Below are 26,720 nucleotides of genomic sequence, written 5' to 3'. Positions count from 1 at the left end.
TTTAGTGCTTGTTTTCATTGCTGGGTTTGTTTATTGGTTTGGTCACTAGGTTCCTTTATTTTTTTTCTCTTTTTGTGAGTGTGTGTGTGTATGTTTCTTTGTGTGATTTTGTCTGTTTAGTTTTGCTTTTACCATTTGTTTTGGGGTTCTGTCTGGTTTTGTTTTGTTTTGTTTTCTTCCTTTGATTCCATGCTATGAGGCTGGCAGGGTCTTGGTGCTCCAGCCAGGTGTCAGGCCAGAGCCTCCGATTTGGGAGAGCCGAGGCCAGGATATTGGACCACCAGAGATCTCTTGGCCAACGTAATATTAATCAGTGAGAGCTGTCCCAGATATCTCTGTCTCAACACTAAGCCTCAGCTCCACCCAACGGCCAGCAAACTCCAGTGCTTCACGCCTCATGCAAAACAACTAGCAAGACAGGAACACAGCCCCACCCATAAGCAGACTAGCTGCCTAAAGCCATACTAAGTTCACAGACACCCCAAAACACACTACTGGATGCAGCCCTGCTGAATAGAGGGACAAGATCCAGACCCACCCACCAGAACACAGGCACCAGTCCCTGCAATGAGGAAGCCTACACAAGTCACTGAACAAACCTCACCCACTAGGGGCAGACACCAGAAATAAGAGGAACTACGAACCTACAGCCTGCAAAAAGGAGACCTCAAACACAGTAAGTTAAAAAAATGAGAAGAAAGAGAAATATGCAGCAGATGGAGGAGCAAGGTAAAATCCTACCAGACCAAAAAAATGCAGAGGAAATAGGGAGCCTACGTGAAAAAGAATTCAGAGTAATTATAGTAAAGATGATGCAATCTGGGAAATCAAATGGAGAAAATACAAGAAACATTTAACAATTTCCTAGAAGAACTAAAAAACAAACAAACAGTGATGATCAACCCAATAACTGAAATTAAAAATACTCCAGAAGGAATCAATAGCAGAACAACTGAGGCCTAAGAATGGATAAGTGACCTGGAAGATAGAATAGTGTAAATGACTGCCACAGAGCAGAATAAAGAACAAAGAATGAAAAGAATTGAGGACAGTCTCAGAGACCTCTGGGACAACATTAAAAACACCAACATTCTAATTTAGGGGTCCGTCCCAGAAGAAGAAGAGAAAAAGAAAGGGTCTGAGAATACATTTGAAGAGATTATAGTTGAAAAATTCCCTACCATGGGAAAAGAAATAGTCAGTCAAGTTCAGGAAGCACAGAGAGTCCCAGACAGGATAAATAAAAGGAGAAACACAACAAGACACATACTAATCAAACTACCAAAAATTAAATACAAAGAAAAAATGTTAAAAGCAGCAAGCGAAAAGCAACAAATAACATACAAATGAATCTGCATAAGGTTAACAGCTGATCTTTCAGTAGAAATTCTACAAAGCCAGAAAGCAGTGGCAGGACCTATTTAAAGTGGTGAAAGGGAAAAACATACAACCAAGATTACTCTACCCAGCAAGGATCTCGTTCAGATTCAGTGGAGAAATTAAAACCTTTACAGACAAGCAAAAGTTAAGAGAATTCAGCACCACCAAACCAGCTTTACAACAAATGTTAAAGGAACTTCTCTAGGCAGGAAACGCAAGAGAAGGAAAAGACCTACAAAAAACAAACCCAAAACAATTAAGAAAAAGGTAATAGGAACATACATATCGATAATTACCTTAATGTAAATGGATTAAATGCTCCAGTCAAAAGACACAGACTGGCTGAATGGATACAAAAACAAGACCCGCCTATATGCTGTCTACAAAAGACCCACTTCAGCACAGGGACACATACAGACTGAAAGTGAGGGGATGGAAGAAGATATTCCATGCAAATGGAAATAAAAAGAAAGCTGGAGTAACAATTCTCATATCAGACAAAATACACTTTAAAATAATGACTATTACAAGAGAAAAAGAAGGAAACTACATAATGATCAAGGGATAAATTCAAGAAGAAGATATAACAATTGTAAATATTTATGCACCAACATAGGAGCATCTCAAAATATAAAGCAAATGCTAAAAGCCATAAAAGGGGAAATCAACAGTAACACAATAATAATAGGGGACTTTAACACCCCACTTTCACCGATGAAAATAAATAAGGAAACACAAGCTTTAAATGATACATTAAACAAGCTGGACTTCATTGATATTTATAGGACATTCCATCCAAAAACAACAGAATACACTTTCTTCTCAAGTGCTCATGGAACATTCTCCATGATAGATAATATCTTGGGTCACAAATCAAGCCTTGGTAAATTTAAGAAAATTACAGGAAAAAGAACAGTAAAAAAAATACACACATGGAGGATAAACAACACAGTACTAAATAACCAAGAGATCACTGAAGAAATCAAAGAGGAAATAAAAAAATACCAAGAAACAAATGGCAATGAAGACACGACGACCCAGAACCTATGGGATGCAGCAGAAGTAGTTGTAAGAGGGAAGTTTATAGCAATACAATCCCACCTCAAGAAACATCTCAAATAAACAACCTAACCTTACACCTAAAGCAATTAGAGAAAGGAGAACAAAAACCAGAAAGTTAGCAGAAGGAAAGAAATCATAAAAATCAGATCAGAAGTAAATGAAAAAGAAATGAAGGAAACAATAGCAAAGATCAATAAAACTAAAAACTGGTTCTTTGACAAGATAAACAAAATTGATAAACCATTAGCCAGACTCATCAAGAAAAAAAGGCAGAAGACGAATCAACAGAATTAGAAATGAAGAAGTAACAACTGACATCATAGAGATACAAAAGATCATGAGAGACCACTACAAGCCAATAGACTATTATAGGCCAATAAAATGGACAACCTGGAAGAAATGGACAAATTCTTAGAAGAGCACAACCTTCCAAGATTGAACTAGGAAGTAATAGAATATATGAACTGGCCAATCACAAGCACTGAAATGGAAACTGTGTTTAAAAATCTTCCAACAAACAAAAGCCAAGGACCAGATGGCTTCAGAGGCAAATTCTATCAAGCATTTAGAGAAGAGCTAACACCTATCCTTCCCAAACTCTTCCAAAATATAGCAGAGGGAGGAACGCTCCCAAACTCATTTAACAAGGTCACCAACACCCTGATACCACAACCAGACAAAGATGTCACAAGAAAAGAAAACTACAGGCCAATATCAATGATGAGCATAAATGCAAAAATCCTCAAAAAAATACTAGCAAACAGAATCCAACAGCACATTAAAAGGATCATACACATTACCCCAGGGATGCAAGGATTCTTCAGTATATGCAAATCAATCAATGTGACACACCATATTAACAAACTGAAGGAGAAAAACCATATGATCATCTCAATAGATGCAGAAAAAGCTTTTGACAAAATTCAACACCTATTTATAATAAAAACTCTCCAGAAAGTGGGCATAGAGGGAACCTACCTAACATAATAAAGGCCATATATGACAAACACACAGCCAACATCATTCTCAATGGTGTAAACCTGAAACCATTTCCTCTAAAATCAGGAACAAGACAAAGTTGCCCACTCTCACCACTATTACTCAACATAGTTCTGGAAGTTTTAACCATGGCAATCAGAGAAGAAAAAGAAATAAAAGGAATCCAAATCGGAAAAGAAGAAGTAAAACTGTCACTGTTTGCAGATGACATGATACTATACATAGAAAATCCTAAAGATGCCACCAGAAAATTACTAGAGCTAATCAATGAATTTGGTAAAGTAGCAGGATAGAAAATTAATGCACAGAAATCTCTTGCATTCCTGTACAATAATAATGAAAAACCTGAAAGAGAAATTAAGGAAACACTCCCATTTACCATTGCAACAGAAAGAATGAAATACCTACGAATAAACCTACCTAATGAGACGAAAGACCTGTATGCAGAAAACTATAAGACACTGATGAAAGAAATTAAAGAGGATAAAAACAGATGGAGAGATATACCATGTTGCTGGACTGGAAGAATCAACACAGTGAAAATGACTATACAACCCAAAGCAATCTACAGATTCAATGCAATCCCTATTAAATTACCAATGGCATTTTTCACAGAACTAGAATAAATATTTTACAATTTGTATGGAAACACAAAAGACCTCGAATATCCAAAGCAATCTTGAGAAAGTAAAATGGAGCTGGAGGAATTAGGCTCCTTGACTTCAGACTATACTACAAAGCTACAGTAATGAAGACAGTATGGTACTGGCACAAAAACAGAAATATAGATCAATGGAACAGGATAGAAAGCCCAGAGATAAACCCAGACACATATGGTTACCTTATCTTTGATAAAGGAGACAAGAATATATAAAGGAGAAAAGACAGCCTCTTCAATAAGTGTGGCTGGGAAAACTGGACAGCTACATGTAAAAGAATGAAAGTAGAATACTCCTTAACACCATATACAAAAATAAACTCAAATGGATTAAAGACCTAAATGTAAGGCCAGTCACTATCAAACCCTTACAGGAAATCATAGGTAGAACACTCTATGACATAAATCACAGCAAGATCCTTTTTGACCCACCTCCTAGAGTAATGGAAATAAAAAACAAAACTAAACTAATGGTACCTAATGAAACTTAAAAGCTTTTGCACAGCAAAGGAAACCATAAATAAGATGGAAAGACAACCCTCAAAATGGGAGAAAATATTTGCAAATGAAGCAAGGGACAAATGATTAATCTCCATAATTTACAAGCAGCTCATGCAGCTCAATATCAAAAAGCAAACAAGCCAATCTAAAAATGGGCAGAAGACCGAAATAGACATATCTCCAAAGAAGATATACAGATTGCCAACAAACACATGAAAGAATGCTCAACATAATTAATCATTAGAGAAATGCAAATCAAAACTACAATGAGATATCATCTCACACTGGTCAGAATGGCCATCATCAAAAAATCTACAAACAATAAATGCTGGAGAGGGTGTGGAGAAAAGGGAACCCTCCTGCACTGCTGGTGGGAATGTAAATTGATAACAGCCACTATGGAGAACAGTATGGAGGTTCCTTAAAAAACTGAAAATAGAACTAACATATGACCCAGCAATTCCACTACTGGGTGTATACCCTGAGAAAACCATAATTCAAAAATAATCATGTACCAAAATGTTCATTGCAGCTCTATTTACAATAGCCAGGACATGGAAGTAACCTAAGTGTCCATTAACAGATGAATGGATAAAGAAGATGTGGCACATATAGACAATGGAATATTACTCAGCCATAAAAAGAAACAAAACTGAGTTTTTTGTGGTGAGGTGGATTGACCTAGACTCTGTCATACAGAGAGAAGTCAGAAAGCGAAAAACAAATACCGTATGCTAACACATATATATGGAATCTAAGAAAAAAAATGATCATGAAGAACCTAGGGGTAAGATGGAAATAAAGACACAGACCTACTAGAGCATGGACTTGAGGATATGGGGAGGGGGAGGGGTAGGCTGTGACGAGGTGAGAGAGTGGCATGGACATATATACACTACCAAGCATAAAGTTGATAGCTAGTGGGAAGCAGCCACGTAGCACAGGGAGATCAGCTAGGTGGTTTGTGACCGCCTAGTTGGGTGGGATAGGGAGGATGGGAGGAAGGGAGACGCAGGAGGGAAGAGATATGGGAACATGTGCATATGTATAACTGATTCACTTTGTTATAAAGCAGAAACTAACACAATATTGTAAAGCAATTACACTCCAATAAAGATTTAAAAAAAAAAAAGGTCATGAAGAACCTAGGGGCAAGACAGGAGTAAAGACATAGACCTACTAGAGAATGGACTTGAGGATATGGGGAGGGGGAAGGATAAGCTCTGACAAAGCGAGAGAGAGGCATGGACATATATACACTACCAAACGTAAGGTAGATAGCTAGTGGAAAGCAACTGCATAGCACAGGGAGATCAGCTCGGTGCTTTGTGACCACCTAGAGGGGTGGGATAGGGAGGGTGGGAGGGAGCAAGATGCAAGAGGGAAGAGATATGGGAACATATGTATATGTATAACTGATTCACTTTGTTATAAAGCAGAAACTAACACACCATTGTAAAGCAATTACACTCCAATAAATATTTTTTTAAAAAAAGGAAAAGAAAAGAATGCAAGATGACAAATTCAAATAAATATAAATAAATTCAAAATGGATTAAAGACCTAAATGTAAGCTTGGACATTACAAATCTCTTAGAGGAAAACATAGGAAGAACACCCTTTGACATAAATCACAGCAAGATCTTTTTGACCCACCTCCTAGAGTAATGGAAATAAAAACAGAAATAAACAAATGGGACCTAATGAAACTTAAAAGCTTTTCCACAGCAAAGGAAGCTATAAACAAGACAAAAAGACAAACCTCAGAATGGGAGAAAATATTTGCAAATGAATCAACGGACAAAGAATTAGTCTCCAAAATATATAAACAGCTCATGCAGTTCAATATTAAAAGAACAAACAACCCAATCAAAAAATGGGCAGAAGACCTAAATAGACATTTCTCCAAAGAAGACATACAGATGGCCAAGAAGCACATGAAAAGCTGCTCAACATCACTAATTATTAGAGAAATGCAAATCAAAACTACAGTGAGGTATCACCTCACCCCAGTTAGAATGGGCATCATGAGACAATCTACAAAAAACAAATGCTGGAGAGGGTGTGGAGAAAAGGGAACCCTCCAGCACTGTTGGTGGGAATGTAAAGTGATACAGCCACTATGGAGAACAGTAGGGAGGATCCTTAAAAAACTGAAAATAGAATTACCATATGACCCAGCAATCCCACTACTGGGCATATACCCAGAGAAAACCATAATTCAAAAAGACACATGCACTCCAATGTTCATTGCAGCACTACTTACAATAGCCAGGTCATGGAAGCAACCTAAATGCCCATCGACAGATGAATGGATAAAGAAGATGTGGTACATATATACAATGGAATATTACTCAGCCATAAAAAGGAATGAAACTGGGTCATTTCTAGATACATGGATGGACCTAGAGACTGTCATATAGAGTGAAGTAAGGCAGAAAGAGAAAAACATATATCATATATTAACGTGTGTGTGTAGAATCTACAAAAATGGTACATATGAACCAGTTTGCAAGGCAGAAATAGAGACACAGATGTAGAGAACAAACATATGGACACCAGAGGGGGAAAGCGGGGGGCGGTGGTGGTGGGATGAATTGGGAGATTGGGATTGAGATATATACACTAATATGTATAAAACAGGGAACTACTAAGAACCTGCTGTTTTAAAAAATACAATAAAATAAAATTCAAAAATAAATTGGCACTGGACTGTATTTTTTTAATTATTAGTGACTGTGATTGATTAAAGCACACTGAATCTATTATATCCATAAGTTCAACATGATATTCAAAAAAATCTAAGAGGGCTTCCCTGGTGGTGCAGTGGTTGAGAGTCCGCCTACTGATGCAGGGGACGCGGGTTCATGCCCCGGTCCGGGAGGATCCCACATGCCGCGGAGCGGCTGGGCCCGTGAGCCATGGCCGCTGAGCCTGCACGTCCAGAGCCTGTGCTCCGCAACGGGAGAGGCCACAACAATGAGAGGCCCACGTACCGCAAAAAAAAAAAAAAAAAAAACTAAGAGACACAAAATAACTCAGTGGATACCACTGTAAGTTGCTAAGGCAGCTATTCACTACTATAAAAATCATTAATAAAAGAAAATTAATCTCATGTCTCTGGCATGAAGTGTGTTTCACAATAACGAAATTGGGTGGGAGAAAGTTCTTCAATACAGAATGAATCATTTATAAATGCAGAATGAAGGACAGAAAGTTTACTGTAAATGCTAATGAAACCACTGAGTCAGGCAATGGTCCCTGGTGGGTATTAAAGCCATTAAGAGCAAAGGTAGCAGCAGGGAGAATGACAACAAACAGGCTGGGCTGCTACCACCTAAACTCACCGGGCAATCTCAGCATCCCTGAAAGGAGGACACCCAGATTCCTTCTCCTCGATACAACTCAAACTCCCAGCACACCTGTGAAGCATATGGGCCCCAAAATTTAACCTGAAGGCTTCAGATCTAAATTGTAGTCTGTCGGAGATAGAGGGACTAGAGTAACAATCCAGGGGGCAGGATGTTCTACAGAAAAACAGAATAGGATTTTTCAACCAGATGGTGGTGCAGTAAAGACCTGGCAAGCCTAAGGCAGCCATCATTAGAAGGGCCTTTAGAAGAGCCTGCTCCAGGGTTGGCCTTGGCTGACATCTGAGTACTTGGCTTTTGAAATGTTTCCTGTGTTACCAAGTGATAAGGTTGCTCTGTGGGCCTGGAGTACTGCATTCTGCTGTACCAGTATGCCTAAACTGTTGGTATAAAAATGTGACTTTTTGTGAACATCAGCCTTACTTCTGGGAGCCTGGGACTTTGGTGGGCTGAAGGTGTCTATGTGACAAGACCCCAGCAACAGCCTTGGGCTCTGAATCTCAAGCATTCTGCCCTTGGCAGAAACACTGCCACGGAGGGAGGAGTGTGCTCTCTGTGGCCTCTCAGGGAGAAAACTGCTCAACGACCTGCTCCTGGACCCCTCTGGACTCTGATGGATCACAGAGTGTGTGTGTGGCCATAGGAATTCTGAAACTGATAATATTGATTGAAAAGAAAATAGAGAAAGGATGGAGAGAATAGAGCTGCCCCAGAATAAAAGAGACATTAAGAGAAAGAGCAACTAAACCAGTGAGTGGACCTTGCTGGACAGCTAGGGGCTCAACTTGCTGGAGCCAGGCAGACCAGACAGCCGCAGGGGACTTCAGGAACTATCCTGGTGACTCCTCCCTCAGCTCACCTCCTTGAAGTTCCACGGCACTTCTCATACCTCGGGAAGAAACACCTCTTCACAGTCACATCCTCTCCTGACCCTCCAGGTTCAGCCCACTGGAGCCAACATTCCCATCAACACGTTGTTGTAAATCTGGTTTCACAATCAAACTAACGATGGACCTGCCCAGCCCAGGCAGTGTCTGTACTTTGTTCCATGCTATTGAAGCTATAGCCACACTTAAAGTTTCCCAGAAAAATTGAATTTATGGGACATGAGATCACTTGTGAAAAGGCTCATTAGCTGAGTTGATAAGCATAAAAGATAATAATCCTTCCCCACATGTAGCCCAAGGTCTCCCAGGTCCCCATCAGGCACACAATCCTATGAAACAGCTAGGGGGCATTTTAACATGCCCATCTTACAGAAGAAGACCCTGAGTCTCAGAGAGGTCCAACATTTGTCTCCTCAGGATCACACTTTGTGTGAGCAGCAAAGTGAGGGTGAGAAAATCACGTGCATATTCAGTTTTCTCAATAAACTGTTGCTGGTGCCTGGCAAAACTTATCTTGCATATGTCAATTGCCAAGATTCAGCAGATGTTGCAGTACAGAGCAATTTTCTACCTAGAATGAGGGAAATGTCACTTTTTAGGAAAGACACTATTTCAGTTTGACTAAGATGCAAGACTGAGCCCATCCCTAAGCACCCAACAAGTAAGTGTTAAAATACACTTGTGGGCGCACAGATAAACCCAGGAGAGCAGGCATGCAAGTTACCTCAAATATAATCAGCATGTAGACCCCAGCAAGAATGACCGCAGCCATGGTCACTTGTGCTTCAACGCTTGTGCGGAGGTATTGATAAGTCATCAAAAGAGGAACAACCTGGGTCTGCTGGAGGGAGGCTCGAATGCTGATGGAAACAGGCTCTCTGCAGAATGAAGCAAAGATCTTACCACTGATAAGGGAAACAGACCAGCCATCAACCATTAGTGCTGCTCCATCGGTGTCTTTCCCAACACGTCATCCATGGCCATAACCAGAGCCTGAACTGATCTCAGGGTGACTCACACAATGCCTGACCTGGCAGATGAGGAGCCCTGAGCACAGGCAAGCTATGTGAGATGCATGCACAGCCTCCCCGTGGCCAGGCCCCTCTGACATAGCTACTCAGCCCCCATCAGGCAGCGCCTTCTTTGCTGCAGCTGCCACTCCAACAATGAACAGTGAGCAGGGAAGTTCACAGTGGTTAGCCATTTAATTTTCCCTCTTCCTCCTTATCACATATCTGATTGCTTTACCTGCTAACAAATAGCACAGCTGACTATTCTCACATGTGAGAGATTTGGAAAAGGATGTGCAACCTGAGAACAGGTAGACAGGTTGTCACCAGTGGTGTGAAAACACCAGGAACAAGAAGCATGTAAGTCATCAACAGCATGTGGCATGGTGAAACTAAAGCACTTTCTAAAATTTCAGTAACTGTTCTGAGCTGAATTGTGTCCCTTCAATATGTGGACTTCCTAACCCCACTTCAGAATGTGACTGTATTTGGAGATAAGATCTTTACAAAGATGATTAAGTCAAAAATAGTGACACCAATATGACTGGTGTCCTTATAAGAAAAGGAGTTTGGGGCACAGACATGCACAGAGGAACAAGCACGTGAGGACACAGGGGGAAGATGGTGTCTACACAGCAAGGAGAGGGACCTCAGGAGAGACACACCCTGTTGACAACTTGAGGAAATAAATTTCTACTGTTTAAACCACGCGTCTGTGGTATTTGTTATAGCAGGCCTAGCAAACTCATACAGTAACCAAGAGTACAGACTTAATACGGAGTGGCATTAAAGAAAAAAAGAATCCTAAGATTTTCTAGAATTCCCCATTGCATAGCTTCATGATATTAATGAATTTAAAGCATCAGCTATAAAACACCATTTGCTTCAAAATGGGCCCTGTAATCAATCCTCTTACTTCCTGATATGTGTGGTTTTGACGCCCGGCCACAGCCTCATGTTCACTGTCTACACAAAAGGAGCATCTCGTCCAAGCCCGTAACTGGCCTGGCTATTCATAACTGGAGTCCCAAGGGTCACACTTCTCTAGGTGAGTGTGTCCCAGAGGGGCTTCCCCAAGACCTCAGTCGCCAAGACCCACCTGCTCAGAACCTCAAAGGTCCTGCTCAGCACCGTGCGCTCACTTCTGCTTGGATTTAAAAACACCGTCCAGTTATGAGTGACCTGTAAAAGTCAAAGCATGAAATCCTGGTAAGGCTTTGAACCTGGACCATCACCTGGGGTCCCGCGCTCTTCAGTGTAGGTCCTTGTTTAGAATAAGAAAAGGAGAAAGAGAGGAGCATGAAGCCTTTTCGCACGGAGACACTAGAGATGGCCAGGTGGTGTGCAGCTGGAAATGTCCACAACTGGAGGGCTGTGTTTAAGAAAAATACGGAAGTACAAATACAGAATTCATGTACAAAGACACAAAGATATAGAAGTAAATACGATATATTAAGAGAAAAGGAAATCATTGCACATTACTGGAGACTTGGAGTCTTCTAAACCCACTGAGGCAACTGATGAGAAAGGCTTGTTTAGAACTGCTTCCTGTTTGCAAACTGAAGGCAGGAAACTCTCCACACCCAGGTCACAGGAACCTGTGGGAGGGAGGGCCAGAGGATGAGCCGCCTTTGCTGCGGGCCAAAGTGCCTGTACGTTCTTGTCAGAAGCAGAGAAATGGAGAAGCCAGCTGAGAGGGGCCAGATGTGTGCAGAGATGGAGGTGTACCCAGGCAGAGGCAGGCAGCCTGACTAAGGTTGCCAGGGAACTTTCAATGGGAGGACAGGAGTCTTGCCGCCCACAAATCATAAAGAAAATTGAAAATAGGAACTTTGAAAGCGGTCAAAGCATGAATGAGAAATCAAAAGTTCTCTTAAACACTTCCATGCTTGGAAAGAGTGTATCAGAAAAAAATCCTTCAGTAAAGATCTCCCGTGTTGTGTTTCTGGAGCAGGCAACTATGTCAGCAGGCTGCAAAAGGTCATGCTCTCCTCCACACAAGGTCACGAAAGGAGCCAACAGCAGATGAAATGTGCCTACCTTGTCTTTACTGAGGAGCCAGTGAGCTGTGGGCTGCAAACAGGGAAGCCAAGTTTATGTCCTAAGACCACAGCCAGAGCCACCGGTTTAGAACATCGGTGCAACATCAGCCATTGCCCATGAAACCGCAGCCTTCTTCATAATGAGACATTGGCTCTGGGGACACTTCTCTGCATGGCAGAAAAATGTGATGGGGCAGTAACCCACCATTACTCCAGTGACACTCCATTTTGGATGACACAGCCTGTGTACCAGCAGGGTTTCCTTCTATTAGTTATAATAGGGAAAACCCATGAACTAGGGATACGACTTCATATAGAAGTCATCATGATAATCCAGGGGAGTCACTGAGGCCAGGACTTGGGGCACAAGTCAGGACGCACAGAGAGGGGCCAGGCCTTGTCTGGGCTCTGGGACATGGTGACAACGCCACTGCTGGCTCTCCTAGCCTTCACAGGATGTGAACTGAAGGCTTTGGCTTAGACGCTGAGCACAAGGTCCTATTGCTCTAGAAGCAGAAGCTCGAGGAAACCAGACACAGTCTTAGCCAAGTGTCCACAAACTCAAGGGGACCGTGGTATTGGAGTACCTCATGGTACAGAAGGAAACATTATATATTTGAAGGCTCAGGTTTAACTGCACTTTCAAATATATAATGTTTCCCTGAATTGCCCAGTAAAATCACTCTAAATTAAAAAAAAAAAACCCTCAAAAGCCTGACTTTACTGAAATGGTGAGAGTTTTATAACTGTCTTAGAGAAAAGAGAATTTCAAAGACAAAGCAAAAGATAAGGGCTTGCCTAATAATGGTGTCATTGCCTTATGGCTCCCATCAAATCAATTAGAGAGGAAACTCAATTTATAAAGAGGTGAAATGAGTTTTTACAATTCCTTTCAAATAACTCATGAGTGTAACCTGCTGTGGCCGCCACTGCCTGGAGCCTGGAGCATTAGCCTGGGTCACCTCCACCACCACGTGCTCTTCTCTCCCGAGATGACTTGGGCCACTGGCCACCAGGGCCCCTGCCAGGTCCACTTGGAGCAGCATGGAGTCTGCATGGCTGCTGAGGTTCACAGCTGGGGGGCTGTCAAGGTGAACTACAAAGCAAGGAGGAGAGGCCTGGAGGGTCCCCCCCCCCCGCCAACCTTTCCCACCTTCCCAGGGAACACCCATCTTGGAAAGTGCACAAGGAAATGTATGTCCAGGCCGTCCCTTCCACCTGTGCCACTGCCCTGACTGCTTCTACCTCTTCAGCCCCTCACCCCTGACATGCACAACTGGTTTTGCTTTGTTTAATTGTGTTTTGGATCCTCTGGTTTAACATTTAGGTGGTGTCTCCCATCCTACTATCATCTCTGCTTCTACTCTTTGCAGCCAGCAATAAACGCCTGCCCCAGTTCCTGGACTCATGATAGCAGTAGACAGATGGAGAGAGAAATTCCAACTGTCTGGGGCACTGAAGGTTACCATGGCAACTACAAACCACAACCCAGCCAACCTCTAACTAGATTTACACGACTCCCCCCACCCCAAAACTAAGGCCCATAGAAGTTAAGGTGTGATCATCTCCAAGCTTAAAACTTTACCTCAGTGCTATGGACTGAGTGTCCATGTCCCCCATATTCATATGTTGAAGCCCTGAGCACCTGTGTGGCTATACTTGGAGATGGGGCCTCTAAGGAAGTAACTGAGGTTAAATGAGGTCATAGGGTGAGGCCCAGATCTGATAGGATTAGTGTCCTTGTAAGAAGAGATACGAGAGAGCTCTCACTCTCTCTACATACACACTCATAAACACACACACACACACACACACACGCACACACACACACACAGGAAAGGAAAGACCCTGTGAAGACATAGAAGGAAGGTGACCATCTGCAAGCCAGAAAGAGAGCCCTCATTAGAAATCAAATCAGCCCACCCTGACCTTGGATGTCCAGCCTCCAGAACTGTGAGAAATAAATGTCTGTTTATTTATAAGCCACCCAGGCTGTGGTATTCTGTTATGGCAGCTGAGGCCTACAAAAAGGCAAGAGAGCCCAGAGTATAAGAAACCAAGCAATCATCAAACTCAGATGACACAGCCAAGGAAAGAACCAATGAACTTAAAGATAGGTCAAGAGGAACCACCCAAGCCAAAACACAAGAGGGTGGGGGCAAGGAACAGAACAGAGTATCCAAGAGCCACAGGAAGCTGGGCCTTAACTAAAATGCACTGTTTGGCTGCTGTCACACTTCCATGGGGAACCTCACCACCACTCACCCATCGCAGTCTCACTAGTGCCCCTCCCCTTCTGTTCTGAAGCCTCATCTTTCACCAAACGTCCTGGAGGAACAAAACACACACAGGGAGGAACGGTAATTGCTTAGGCGGTAACCTTGGGCAACTGTCATGATAGTTTTCAGGTCTCTTCACTTTGTGACTCAACCATGGGCGACTGTCCATCTAAGTACAGGTTTGGATACTGTAGCTTTCCAGCGGTGACACAGCCAGCAACTGCCAGAACTTTCCTTCATCTGGATACAGGCTAAATAAAATCTGTAACAATCAGAAACATTTAATGATAGATTTATGGTGTGAGAGCAATAGGATTTAAGTAACTTTGATAAGAGCTGAAAATACGGGTATGATAAAGGTGCTGCTTGATGTATCCAAAATTCACCAGCTTACTCTAAATAGCTTTTCTGAGATATTAAAAGATAAAATTCTGATCCATTATACTATTTTCTGCTACAATGGGCCTTGATTATTGATATTTGCCAATTTTAAGGATTAAATACCCAGCCATAAAATTAAATCATCAGAGGAGGGTAAACATGGTTTTCCCATACTGGAGAGTAGGAAATACAACCCATATGATGGTGGGAGCACATGCTTGTGGAATTTGCAGAGTATCTTATACTTCATCAGAAAGTAAAAGTGATGATGAGATAACAGATTACAGAAGTTCAAAACAAATTCCTCAAATTCTGTTTTGGATTGTGTCCACAAATCACCAAAATTTCAATTACCAGAAGAAGGATGAAGACTAGACACAGAGCTCAGGTCAGCTCTCAGGGGTCAGGGGAGACTTGGGCCACTCATACCTCCTCCTTGGATATCCCAGTACACCCACCCACCAGGCTATGCTAAGTAGCGGGGGTTTCAGAACCACACAACTGTGTGAATAGGAAGTAGAAAGGCAAACTGGTAGCCAAAAAAGTAAACTCATGAAGTTTTCAGAGTTCAATGCAATTTTTTTTGGTTCTGTGCTTAGATTTCCTTTCTCTGTGCTACTGCTCTCCTCCCATGTGGATTATTAAAGAATGCCTCTACTCATTTCAATTCTGCCAGTATAGACTTCATGCACCCTTGCTGTCTGAAATGCAACATTGTTCCCTATATGTCACACTGAGAAGAGGAGACTCTTGTCATGTACAATCCTGCACACACATAGAGTCCCAACCCTCATGCCCACACACACAGATAATGAAGACCATGTATTCACAGCTATACATGGTCACATACACGGCTTCCAGTCACAAAGGGCAGCCAGCATGGCTGTCACCACAGGCTGCCTACAGAGAAAAGCCACAGCCACACCAGTCCTGGAGTCCACAAGGCACAGGTATGGAAACATCACTCACCCACCCCTTCCTTGCTTACAATCTCATACCCTGTCACAGCGGCACATACAAACCACCTACTGGTGTCTCCCAAAACTGGCCCACACAAACTATCCTATGCCAATGCTAAAAATAAGTAACTATTAACTCTAACAATAAGTCCCTAGGCACACACACAACCTCAAAATGCTCACAGACAGAAAAAGACCCACACGTCCCACAGAGGCACGCACACACACAAACACACAGCCAGGCACTTGGTACCTCACACCTTTGTGCACACACACAGACACACAGGCAGACATGGGGGCCTCACACCCACATGCACACATGCAAATGGGGCGCCTCACACTCACTCATTCAGCAAATATATTTTGAGTGCATACAATGTGATCTCAGCTAGGGCTACATCAGGGCACACACCACACAAATGCTGGCAGTGAAACTCGTGACCCCTCAAGCCAGAGGGAACACTTAGGTCACCTCTAGGGCCCTGGCTCTGCAGCCCTCCCTGGGGATGTATGGGCAAGTAAAATCAGAGCAGCCTCCAGGGAAGGGGCAAACATAGGACTTCACTCTCTCCCAGACAGGGTGGGCCAGCTGGGAGCCATCCCAAAGGGGCACTGAGACATTCCTGGGTGCGCCCATGACTGCTAGACATGTCCCAACACAACTAAAGAGTGTTTACTGCTTGTGGCTGAAAAGAGAATTTGGTAAGCCGCTTAAGGTGGGAATTGAGACCTGCGGGTAAGCTAACTGCCTTCCACAGAGCAAAGCCAGGTCCTCAGGGCTTCCATTGTATGACTGGGGACAACAACAGAGGAGCATTGCTAAGGGCAGGCCTCCCTAGCCACCCCCAGGCTGCCATTCCACACACCCTCAGTAACTCCTCCAAAGAAATGTGTGAGTCCCACACCTCAGGTGCCCTGCTACCCAGCACAATGCACCCGGGGGCTCTGCTGAGCAGACAGTGTGGGGCCTTTCAGCAGAGCTCAGGGTGCCATGGTACTCACAGAGCACAGCACCACAAAGACAAATAAGCCCGTGACTTTCAGCCACTGCACACAGCACCTGCAAGAGAAAAGACAGGCCCCAGGTCACACTGACAGCAGTCCTGCTTGCATGTGCCCCAAACTGTCAAACCTCAGATGCCTGCTGAAGCCTTGGGTAATGTTTATCTCAAAGCACATGTGTGAAATTCTTCCCATAACATGGTATGAAAGAGGATACTGCTGAGGACAACAGCAGATTGGTGGAGGTTATAGAGGGGAACAAACTTAACCCTGAGTGTCTGAACACTGCTTCTTATCAGAGATGATGAAGGTCAAGATTTGAGCCTCTTCACTAGCCTTTTAAAGGCTCTAGTTTCCTGGAAACAAGCTTCATCTCAGCTCTCAGATTCATATTTATCAATTATTTTCCCCTAAGTTTTCTGGAAGGTAGGCATATGGATTTGATCATCAAATAAACATCGACTGAGACATAACCAAACAATTCAAGAAAGAAATTGCAATGCTATAACCAGTTGTACCAGCAGAGTCCTTTAAGAATTCCTTAGGAGATAATTCAATAGACATTCAGGCCCTCTTAGGACTCATGATGGCACCCTGGCCCAGTCATCATTACACACTTCTTAATTGTAGCCATCAGGTCCTTGGCAAATGTGGGCGTGGCAGCCACTCCAGGCTTATCTCTGCTCCTGTCACCTCCCCAGGGTCCACCAGATACTACCTCCTGAAGACACAATCACTGCCTAGTGCTGGGGGGTGCTCTCCCCGGCCACTCCTCAAGAGCAAGCCCTGGGGTATTTGTGCTCTGGTCCTGCAAAAGGAAGGGTGCTGGTACACAGCCTGTACTTGACACATGTTTGTAGAACAAAGGAATAAAGTCTATATAGGGATATCTTTTTCAAAACCTTTCTGATCCTTTCAAAATGGTAAAACCTTCTTTTGCATTCTCTCAGATTTAATGAATTTGATGAGTAATATTTCACCCTTCCAAATTATGATCAATAGCTCCTATTCAAATAGGAATCAAAAAACATTTCCTTTTAAAGCAGGAAGCATTAATTTAACTATTTTTAATACTTTTTTTTGAAACATCTATTAGAGTATAATTGCTTTACAATGGTGTGTCAGTTTCTGCTTTATAACAAAGTGAATCAGCCATACATATACACACATCCCCACATCTCCTCCCTCCTGCATCTCCCTCCCTCCCACCCCCCCATCCCACCCCTCTAGGTGGTCAAAAAGCACTGAGCTGATCTCTCTGTGCTATGCGGCTGCTTCCCACTAGCTATCTATTTTACGTTTGGTAGTGTATATATGTCCATGTCACTCTCTCACTTTGTCCCAGCTTACCCTTCCCCCTCCCCGTATCCTCAAGTCCATTCTCTAGTAGGTCTGCGTCTTTATTCCTGTCTTGGTCCAGTTGAACTATTTTAAATACTAATTTCTTTCTACATAACTGACATATACAGCAGAGCTGACCATCCAAAATAATTTTTACAAGTTTCTTCAACAAACATGTGTAGTTCTTTCTAGACATGTTAAAAAGAATGGCATTAAGTCTTTCAGTTAAGTGGCAAGTTTGAGGCAACTATTTTATGAATCGTAGAAGATAAAACAACCACTGAATGTAAAGGCTTAAATGTACTTAGTTCTATTTTCCATGGTATGGGACATTTGAGGAAGCTTGCATCCTCTGGAGTTGTGAGGCAGCCAGCTGGAGAAGGGTGTTAACAGTGTCAGCGCTTACCATCATGGTGATCTATGGGGCCAGGTCCCTGTTCACACACTTTCACATTATTCAAATAATTTTATAGCACATTAGTTGCCCAATATTTGTCACACCTATGAGAAGAGCTAAGACCAGTCAAGGTGAAGAAACTACACATGGCTGGGAGGCATGGTGGGAAAAGACATCTCCACGGTCAAGCACTGGTGGGGGACCTGGGGTCACATTCCTCCCCCCACCCCTTTGCTCCTCTCACAACCTGCATGACCTCAGGCAAAATCCTTACCCTCTCTGAAGTACCTCACCTACCTCTCAGGATTGCCTGAAAGATCAGTAGGACAACTGAGAGTGGGCCTCTCTAGGTAAAGACGGATACACTTTGGGAGGCAGGTAGGTACACTTCTAATCAGCTCTTCAAACAGCTTCAGAAAAGCTGGGCCCCCTAATGTAGAGAAATAATAACACTAATATTTGATAGCTTCATGGTGTCTTCTCACCTATCCGTGGGTTTTCACATAGACCATTTTAGTGGAAGCCCACAGAAGGCTGTGGAGCGAGGGGAATGCCAGGCGACAAGGAGACAGCTGCACGGACATGCCCAGCCCTGCTGGTTCCTCAGCTACCTCGGAGCAGATACATAATGGGGACCTTGGTGGTCCTGGTATTGTGTCCCTGGAAATGCCACTTTCAAAGGTGTGGCTGTCAGCGGAACCCCTCCTTCAAGTAAATGTTCACGCAGAAGCCTCAACAGACAAACAAGGGAGAGATCTCTCCTGCTCCGACCCGCACGGGGGGTGCTGCAAAATTCCCTCAGATCCCCAGCGCATGTGTGTCCTCCGCCCTCCTACGCATGCACGGAGGACTCGGCCTCTCTCGACCCCACCTGCAGCTGCATCACCCCTAAAAACCCTCTTTCTCCTTCCTGTGCAGAACCCTTCTAATAACGTGCTTCATCACTGAATACAAATGATAATATCACCTTCTAAAACACCACGGGGACTACTTCATCCACAAAGCCTCATGGGCTTGAAGACCCCAGCCACACAACAGAAAGGACAGGTGTGTAGGGCGTTCATCATTTAGGTCTGTAATTGGGTTTTCTTGTAGCCTTAAAGGCTCCATGCTGGTTTGAATGCCGCTTTATCTGTCTTCTAGGGCCTGGAGGAAAGGAAGATTACCTTCCAGGAAAGTGCCACCTAGCCTTCTTCCTCACCTCCACCCTGTCCTCAGGAACGATGTCGCGTGGGCAATACCCGCACCGCACCCCACTCCCCAGCCCAGTCCCAGGTGGGCGGCGTGCACTGTGCGACCAACACCCTGTGCCAGTGCTGGCACTCCAAGTCTTCCTACCTCAACTTGGAAAGACGGTGGAACCCGATGTGAGCGCTGTCCAGAAGCTCCCCCTTCTCTGAGGAGGCGGATCCAGAGGAACCTACCAACTCTCTGCTCAGCAGGGATCTGCCCTCCCACTTAGCTGAGCTGTTCTCCCAAGATTCTTCAGCAGTGATGAACTCTGGGTGGCAAACGGGCACGCACCGTGACCTGGAAATCGAGGCTTTGTGGTTATTTTCACAGAAATAGTAGCATCTCCAAAGCAACACTTCATCTCAGGGGTAAGCGTGAAATGTATAATCAATACTTGTCTTTCAAAGGACCATCGATATTGTAGTACTGTCAGACTGGTGGGAATGGGTCTTTCTTGACGTTACAGACCCTGGACTGGAGGGAAATAGTCTGGGGTCACACAGTCTTCAAAATAAATTGTGGACCTTCAAGAAACATCAACTTGTTCTGAGTTTGGAACTTTCCAGTACAGCTTTTTCTGGCTCAGACCAGCTCCAGCTCATTTCAGTTTTTGCTTTCTCTTTGACTGTGCTGGAGTTCTCAATACCTGGTCCTGTTATACTCATCCTGAAGCACAGTGAGTGGTGTAAGCCTTTTCTCCTCTTTGTAGGTATCTATCTGTAATGGAGCTGTAGGAGAGATGGACTAACTAGCTTTCCCACCCAACATCTACATGAGCATGAGCAGGAGTGGGAGACTGGACTAGATGGACCCAAGAATGGGACCTATATCTAGAAGGATGAATCAAGGGGTATCATAAAATCTATCAAAATTACATGTGGATATATCCATTTAATTTTGGTTGAATCCCTGAACAACTGAACAACTCATTCAGTACAGATTGTCAGTCAGCACTTGACTCTAGTAAGGCTGCACCAAGCCCAGAATTTTCCTGTGGAAATACATGGAATACTTGTGGGGTGGCAATATTGACACAAGAGCCACAATCTATTATGTTATGCCTCTCAATCTATGCCTTTCGAACCCAGTTAGCTCAACAGGACATTGTCATTCTCCTGAACTCTTATCACTGCTTTAGGACTGGTTCACAACAAGAAAAAGGAACTTCAAACTTACAGGAAATAGAGTTTTCTTTTAAATCATACATTTTTCAACTTCATAACTATTGACATTTGAGCCAGATAATTCTTTGTTGTGGAGAGATGCCCTGTGCAATGCAGGATGTTTAGCAGCATCCCTGTCCTCTACCCTAAATGCCAATAGTGCCCCTCCCCCATTGGTGACAGCAAAAAATGTCTCCTGACAGAGCCAACCTCAACCCTGGTTGAGAAGCCCTGGCCTGGCAAGATGGCCTTTCCCAGCTGTGTGCATGCATGAGTGTGTACATGTGCTATTCAATCATTGCAGGGTTATGCTCAAGGTTACTTGGCAATTCATAAGGCACAGAATACAACCACTAGAATCATGAACACACATTGAATTGACAAGGATCTAGCAGAGACCATACATGTCAGATAAAAATTCATATCTCAGGAAGAAATTCTCCAGCATAAGTGCAAAGGATAATGCTCGGAGATTTCTTAATTTTATAAGAAAGAAAGAAAAAAAAACCTCACCCTTTCTCTTGTGAGAAATTCCTCAGCAAAGGTGTGTTTTCTGTAAAGCAGGGGTCTTTAGAACTGCAGCTGAAAAACTGGGGGAAAGGAGGGTGAGACCTGAAAAACACAGTGAAGGAAAGGGATCACCAACACAAAATGATGACTGTGCTCACTGATGGTTGTGGCTAGATTCAAGAACGTTTATCTGTTGATGGACACTTAGGTGATGTAGCACATATATACAATGGAATATTACTCAGCCATAAAGAGGAATGAAACTGAGTTATTTGTAGTGAGGTGGATGGACCTAGAGTCTGTCATACAGAGTGAAGTAAGTCAGAAAGATAAAACAATTACTGTATGCTAACACATATATATGGAATCTAAGAAAAGAAAAAAAGAAGGTCATGAAGAGCCTAGGGGTAAGACAGTAATAAAGACACAGACCTACTAGATCATGGACTTGAGGATATGGGAAGGGGAAAGGGTAGGCTGTGACAAAGTGAGACAGTGGCATGGACATATATACACTACCAAGTGTAAAGTGGATAGCTAGTGGGAAGCAGCCACATAGCACAGGGAGATCAGCTAAGTGGTTTGTGACCGCATAGAGGGGTGGAAAAGGGAGGGTGAGAGGGAGGGAGACGCAGAAGGGAAGAGATATGGAAACATATGGAAACATGTGTATATGTATAACTGATTCACTTTGCTATAAAGCAGAAACTAACACACCATTGTAAAGCAATTATACTCCAATAAGCATGTTTAAAAAGATGTAGATCTTTTAGAATGTGCTTGAACTTATATGACTCTCCATCTAAAGCAAATAGATATAGTTGTGGGTTAACATACTTGAAAACCAGAGTAACTACAAATCAAAAACATAGAATGGATTCACAAAAACCAAAAAGAAAAGAACTCAAGTGTAATACAAAAGAAAATCATCAAACCACAACAAGAAAAATAATAAGAAGAAATGAACAAAGAAGAACTGCAAAAACAACTGTAAAATACGGAATAAAATGGTAATAAGTACGTGCCTATCAATAATTATTAAATGTCAATGGACTAAATGTGCTGATCAAAAGACATAGGGTGGCTGAATAACAAAGCAAGACCCTTCAATACATTGCCTACAAGAGACTCACTTCAGTGAGAAAAACACACAGACTGAAAATGAAGGGATGGAAAAAGATATTTCATGCAGATCAAAATGACAAGAAAACAGGGGTAGCAATATCCATATCAGACAAAATAGACTTTAAAACAAAGGCTATAATGAAAGACAAAGAAGGACATTAAATAATGATGAAAGGATCAATATAAGAAGAGGATACAATACTTATTAACATATACACAACCAATACAGGAGCACCTAAATATATAAAGCAAATACTAACAAACTTAAAGGCAGAAATTGAAAATAATACAAAAATAGCAAGAGACTTTAACACCCCCACTGACATCAATGGACAGATCAACCAGACAAAAAAATCAATAAGGCATCAGAGGTCCTAAATGACAGAATAGACCAGTTGAATGTAATGAACATTTACAGGTGACTACATCCCCCCAAAATGCAGAATATACACTTTTCAAGGAAATTTCTCTAGGACAGACTACATACTAGGTCACAAAAAAAGACTCATCTATTTAGGAAGATAGCAATAATATCAAGCATGTTTGTCGACCACAGCAGTATGAAACTAGAGATGAACAACAGAAAGGAAAAGAGAAAACAGTGGAGACTAAATAACATGCTACTAAAAAACCAATGGGTCAATGATAAAATCAAAGTGGAAATCAGAAAATACCTCAAGACAAATGAAAATGAAAACACAACTTCCCAAAAGCTATGGGATGCAGCAAAAGCAGTTCTATAAGGGAAATTCATAGTGATACTGGCGTTCCTTGACATAAAAGAAAAATCTCAAATGAACAAATTAACCTACCAAATACTTAACCTACCAAATAAAAGAAACAGAAAAAGAAGAACAAAGCACAAAGTCAGAAAAAGGAAGGAAATATAGAGATCAGAGAGGAAATAAATAAAATAGAGATTTTAAGAAAACAATATAAAAGATCAATAAAACCAAGAGCTGGTTTTCTAAAAAGATGAACAAAATTAACAAATCTCACCAAGGCTCACCAAGAAGAAAAGCAAGGACCCAAATAAACAAAATTAGAATTAAAGAGGAGAAATAACAACCAATACTACAGATATACAAATAATTATGAGAATACTATGAACAGTTATGTGCCAACAAATTGGACAACCTAGAAGAAATGAACAAATTTCTAGAAACATACAGACTGCTAAGACTGAATGAAGAAGAAACAGAAATTTTGAAGAGACTGATCACTAGAAGTGAAATAGAATCTGTAATTAAAAAAAAAAAAACTGCCTGTGAACAAAAGACCAAGACTGGAAAGATTCACTGAGAAACTTTACCAAACATATAAAGAAGAATATATACCTATCCTTCTCAAACCATATTCCAAAAGATTGAAGAGAAAGGAACACTGCAAAATTCATTTTATTAGGCCACCATTTTCCTGATATAAAAACCACACAAGAACACTATGAAGAAAAATTACAAGCCAATATAGATGCAAAATTCCTCAACAAAATATTAGCAAACAAATCCAACAATACAAAAGAAGGATCATACACCATGACCAAGTTGGATTGGTTCCAGGGTTACAAGGATTGTTCACTGTATGCACATCAATGTGATACAGCACATTAACAAAAGGAAAGACAAAAACCACATGATCATATCAATAGACTCAGAAAAAGCATTTGACATAATTCAACACCCATTCATGATAAAAACACTCATCAGGTTTTAAAGAGTCCTTTAAGATACACCACCTGCATCACCTCAGCTTCACCTCTAGATTTTCTTTAACTCCCTTTACCCAAATCTACTCTTCAAACTTTCAGAAATACTTTTACTTCTTGTAACAGGCTTCCACCCTTGTCTAGGGCGTTTATATATATAATATGCTTTCTTTCAACATTGTTTGTATAGCATGTCTTCTTCCTTCAGATCTCACAACCCTTCCACATCATCCAGGAGAAATTAAGAGGTCCCTGTTTTGTGTACTCCCTGAGGATCCTCGTGCCCATGTTGCTTGCAATGCATTTTAACTGCTTCTTTGAATACTCCCTTAGCCGGTGCAGAGGGGATGGCATGTTGGTCAGGATATATCACCCAGCAAAGAAGAATCCAAGATACCAGTCAGATTTTTACTACAATTGTCTAGTTCAGAACACTGGACCACCAGAGAGCTCCACGTCCCATGGAATATCAGTCAGCAAGAGCTCTCCCAGAGATCTCCTTCTCAATGCTAAGACCCAGCTCCACCCAATGACCAGCAAGCTCCAGTGCTGGAAACCCCACGACAAACAACTAGCAAGACAGGAACACAAGCCCACCCATTTGCAAAGAGGCTGCCTAAAATCATACGAAGTTCACAGACACCCCCCAAAAACACCACCAAATGTGATTCTGCCCACCAGAAAGAAAAGATCCAACCTCATCTGCCAGAAAACAGGCACCAGTCCCCTCCACCAGGAAGCCTACACAAGCAACTGAACCAATCTTACCCACTGGGGGCAGACACCAAAAACAATGGGAACTACGAACCGACAGCCCTCGAAAAGGAGACCACAAACAAAGTAAGTTAAGCCAATAAGAAGACAGAGAAATACACAGCAGATGAAGGAACAAGATAAAAACTCACCAGACCAAACAAATGAAGAGGAAATAGACAGGCTACCTAAAAAAGAATTCAGAGCACTGATAGTAAAGATGACCCAAAATCTTGAACATAGAATGGAGAAAATAGAGGAAACGTTTAACAAGGATGTAGAAGAACTAATGAGCAAACAAACAATGATGAACAACACAATAAATGAAATTAAAAATTCTCTAGAAGGAATCAATAGCAGGATAACTGAGGCAGAAGAACAGACAAGTAACCCAGAAGATAAAATAGGGGAAATAACTAGTGCAGAGGAGAAAAAAAGAAAAATCAAAAGAATTAAGGACAATCACACAGACCTCTGGGACAACATTAAACACACCAGTATCTGAATTATAGGGGTCCCAGAGGAAGAGAAAAAGAAAGGGACTAAGAAAATATTGGAAGAGATTATAGTTGAAAACTTCCCTAATATGAGAAAGGATATAGTCAATCAAGTCCAGGAAGCGCAGAGTTCCATAAAGGATAAATCCAAGAAGAAACATGACAAGAAACATATTAATCAAACTATCAAAAATTAAATACAAAGAAAAAATATTAAAAGCAGCAAGAGAAAAGCAACAAATAACATACAGGGAATCCCCATAAGGTTAACAGCTGATCGTTCAGCAGACATTCTGCAATCCAGAAGGGAGTGTAAGGATCTATTTAAAGTGATGAAAGGGAAAAACCCACAACCAAGATTACTCTACCCATCAGGGTCTCATTCAGATTCAATGGAGAAATTAAAACCTTTACACACAAGCAAAATCGAAGAGAATTCAGCACCACAAAAGCATCTTTACAACAAACGCTAAGGAACTTCTCTAGACAGGAAACACAAGAGAAGGAAAAGACCTACATTAACAAACCCAAAACAATTAAGACAATGGTAAAAGGAACATACATATCGATAATTACCTTAAATGTAAATGGATTAAATGCTCCAACCAAAATACATAGACTGGATAAATGGATACAAAAACAAGACCCATATATATGTTATCTACAAGAGACACACTTTAGACCTAGGGACACATACAGACTGAAAGTGAGGGGAGGGAAAAAGATATTACATGCAAATGGAAATCAAAAGAAAGCTGGAGCAGCAATTCTTATATAACACAAAATAGACTTTAAAATAAAGACTATTACAACAACAAAGAAGAACACTATATAATGACAAAGGGATCAATCCAAAAAGAAGATATAACAATTGTAAATATTGATGCACCGAACATAAGAGCACCTCAATACATAAGGCAAATGCTAACAGCCATAAACGGGGGAATCAACAGTAACACAACCATAGTAGGGGACTTTAACACCCCCCTTTCACAAATGGACAGATCATCCAAAATGAAAATAAATAAGGAAACACAAGCTTTAAATGATACATTAAACAAGATGGTCTTAATTGATATTTATAGGACATTCCATCCAAAAACAACAGAATAGATTTTCTACTCAAGTGCTTACAGAACATTCGCCAGGATAGATCATATCTTGGGTCACAATTCAAGCCTTGGTAAATTTAAGAAAATTGAAATCATATCAAGTATCTTTTCTGACCACAATGCTATGAGACTAGATATCAATTACAGGGGAAAAAAAAACTGTAACAAAATACAAACATATGGAGGCTAAACAATACACTACTATATAACCAAGAGATCACTGAAGAAAAGGGGAAATAAAAAATACCAAGAAAGAAATGAAAATGAAAACACGACAACCCAAAACCTGTGGGATGCAGCAAAATAAGTTCTATGGGGGAAGTTTATAGCAATAAAAACCTACCTCAAGAAACA

The 26,720-nt window shown here is 41.8% G+C and overlaps 1 protein-coding gene across 1 annotated transcript in view; it reads right to left on the bottom strand.

The window, feature by feature from the left end:
* OCA2 (OCA2 melanosomal transmembrane protein) overlaps positions 1-26,720 on the bottom strand; it is a 229,348-nt gene that overhangs the window by 183,650 nt on the left and 18,978 nt on the right. Inside the window, exons 2-8 of the mRNA XM_065880688.1 lie at positions 21,178-21,276; positions 19,607-19,798; positions 16,531-16,588; positions 14,378-14,450; positions 12,824-12,984; positions 10,967-11,049; positions 9,582-9,735 (exon numbers count right to left, since the gene is read on the bottom strand). Coding sequence (XP_065736760.1) covers positions 9,582-9,735; positions 10,967-11,049; positions 12,824-12,984; positions 14,378-14,450; positions 16,531-16,588; positions 19,607-19,798; positions 21,178-21,276 — 820 coding nt within the window. The remainder of the gene's footprint in view (positions 1-9,581; positions 9,736-10,966; positions 11,050-12,823; positions 12,985-14,377; positions 14,451-16,530; positions 16,589-19,606; positions 19,799-21,177; positions 21,277-26,720) is intronic.

This window comes from Phocoena phocoena, chromosome 7, assembly GCF_963924675.1.
Source record: "Phocoena phocoena chromosome 7, mPhoPho1.1, whole genome shotgun sequence".
NCBI classification, from domain to species: domain Eukaryota; kingdom Metazoa; phylum Chordata; class Mammalia; order Artiodactyla; family Phocoenidae; genus Phocoena; species Phocoena phocoena.
Note: the sequence above shows the minus strand (reverse complement) of the source record. Positions and strands in the feature narration are given on the sequence as shown.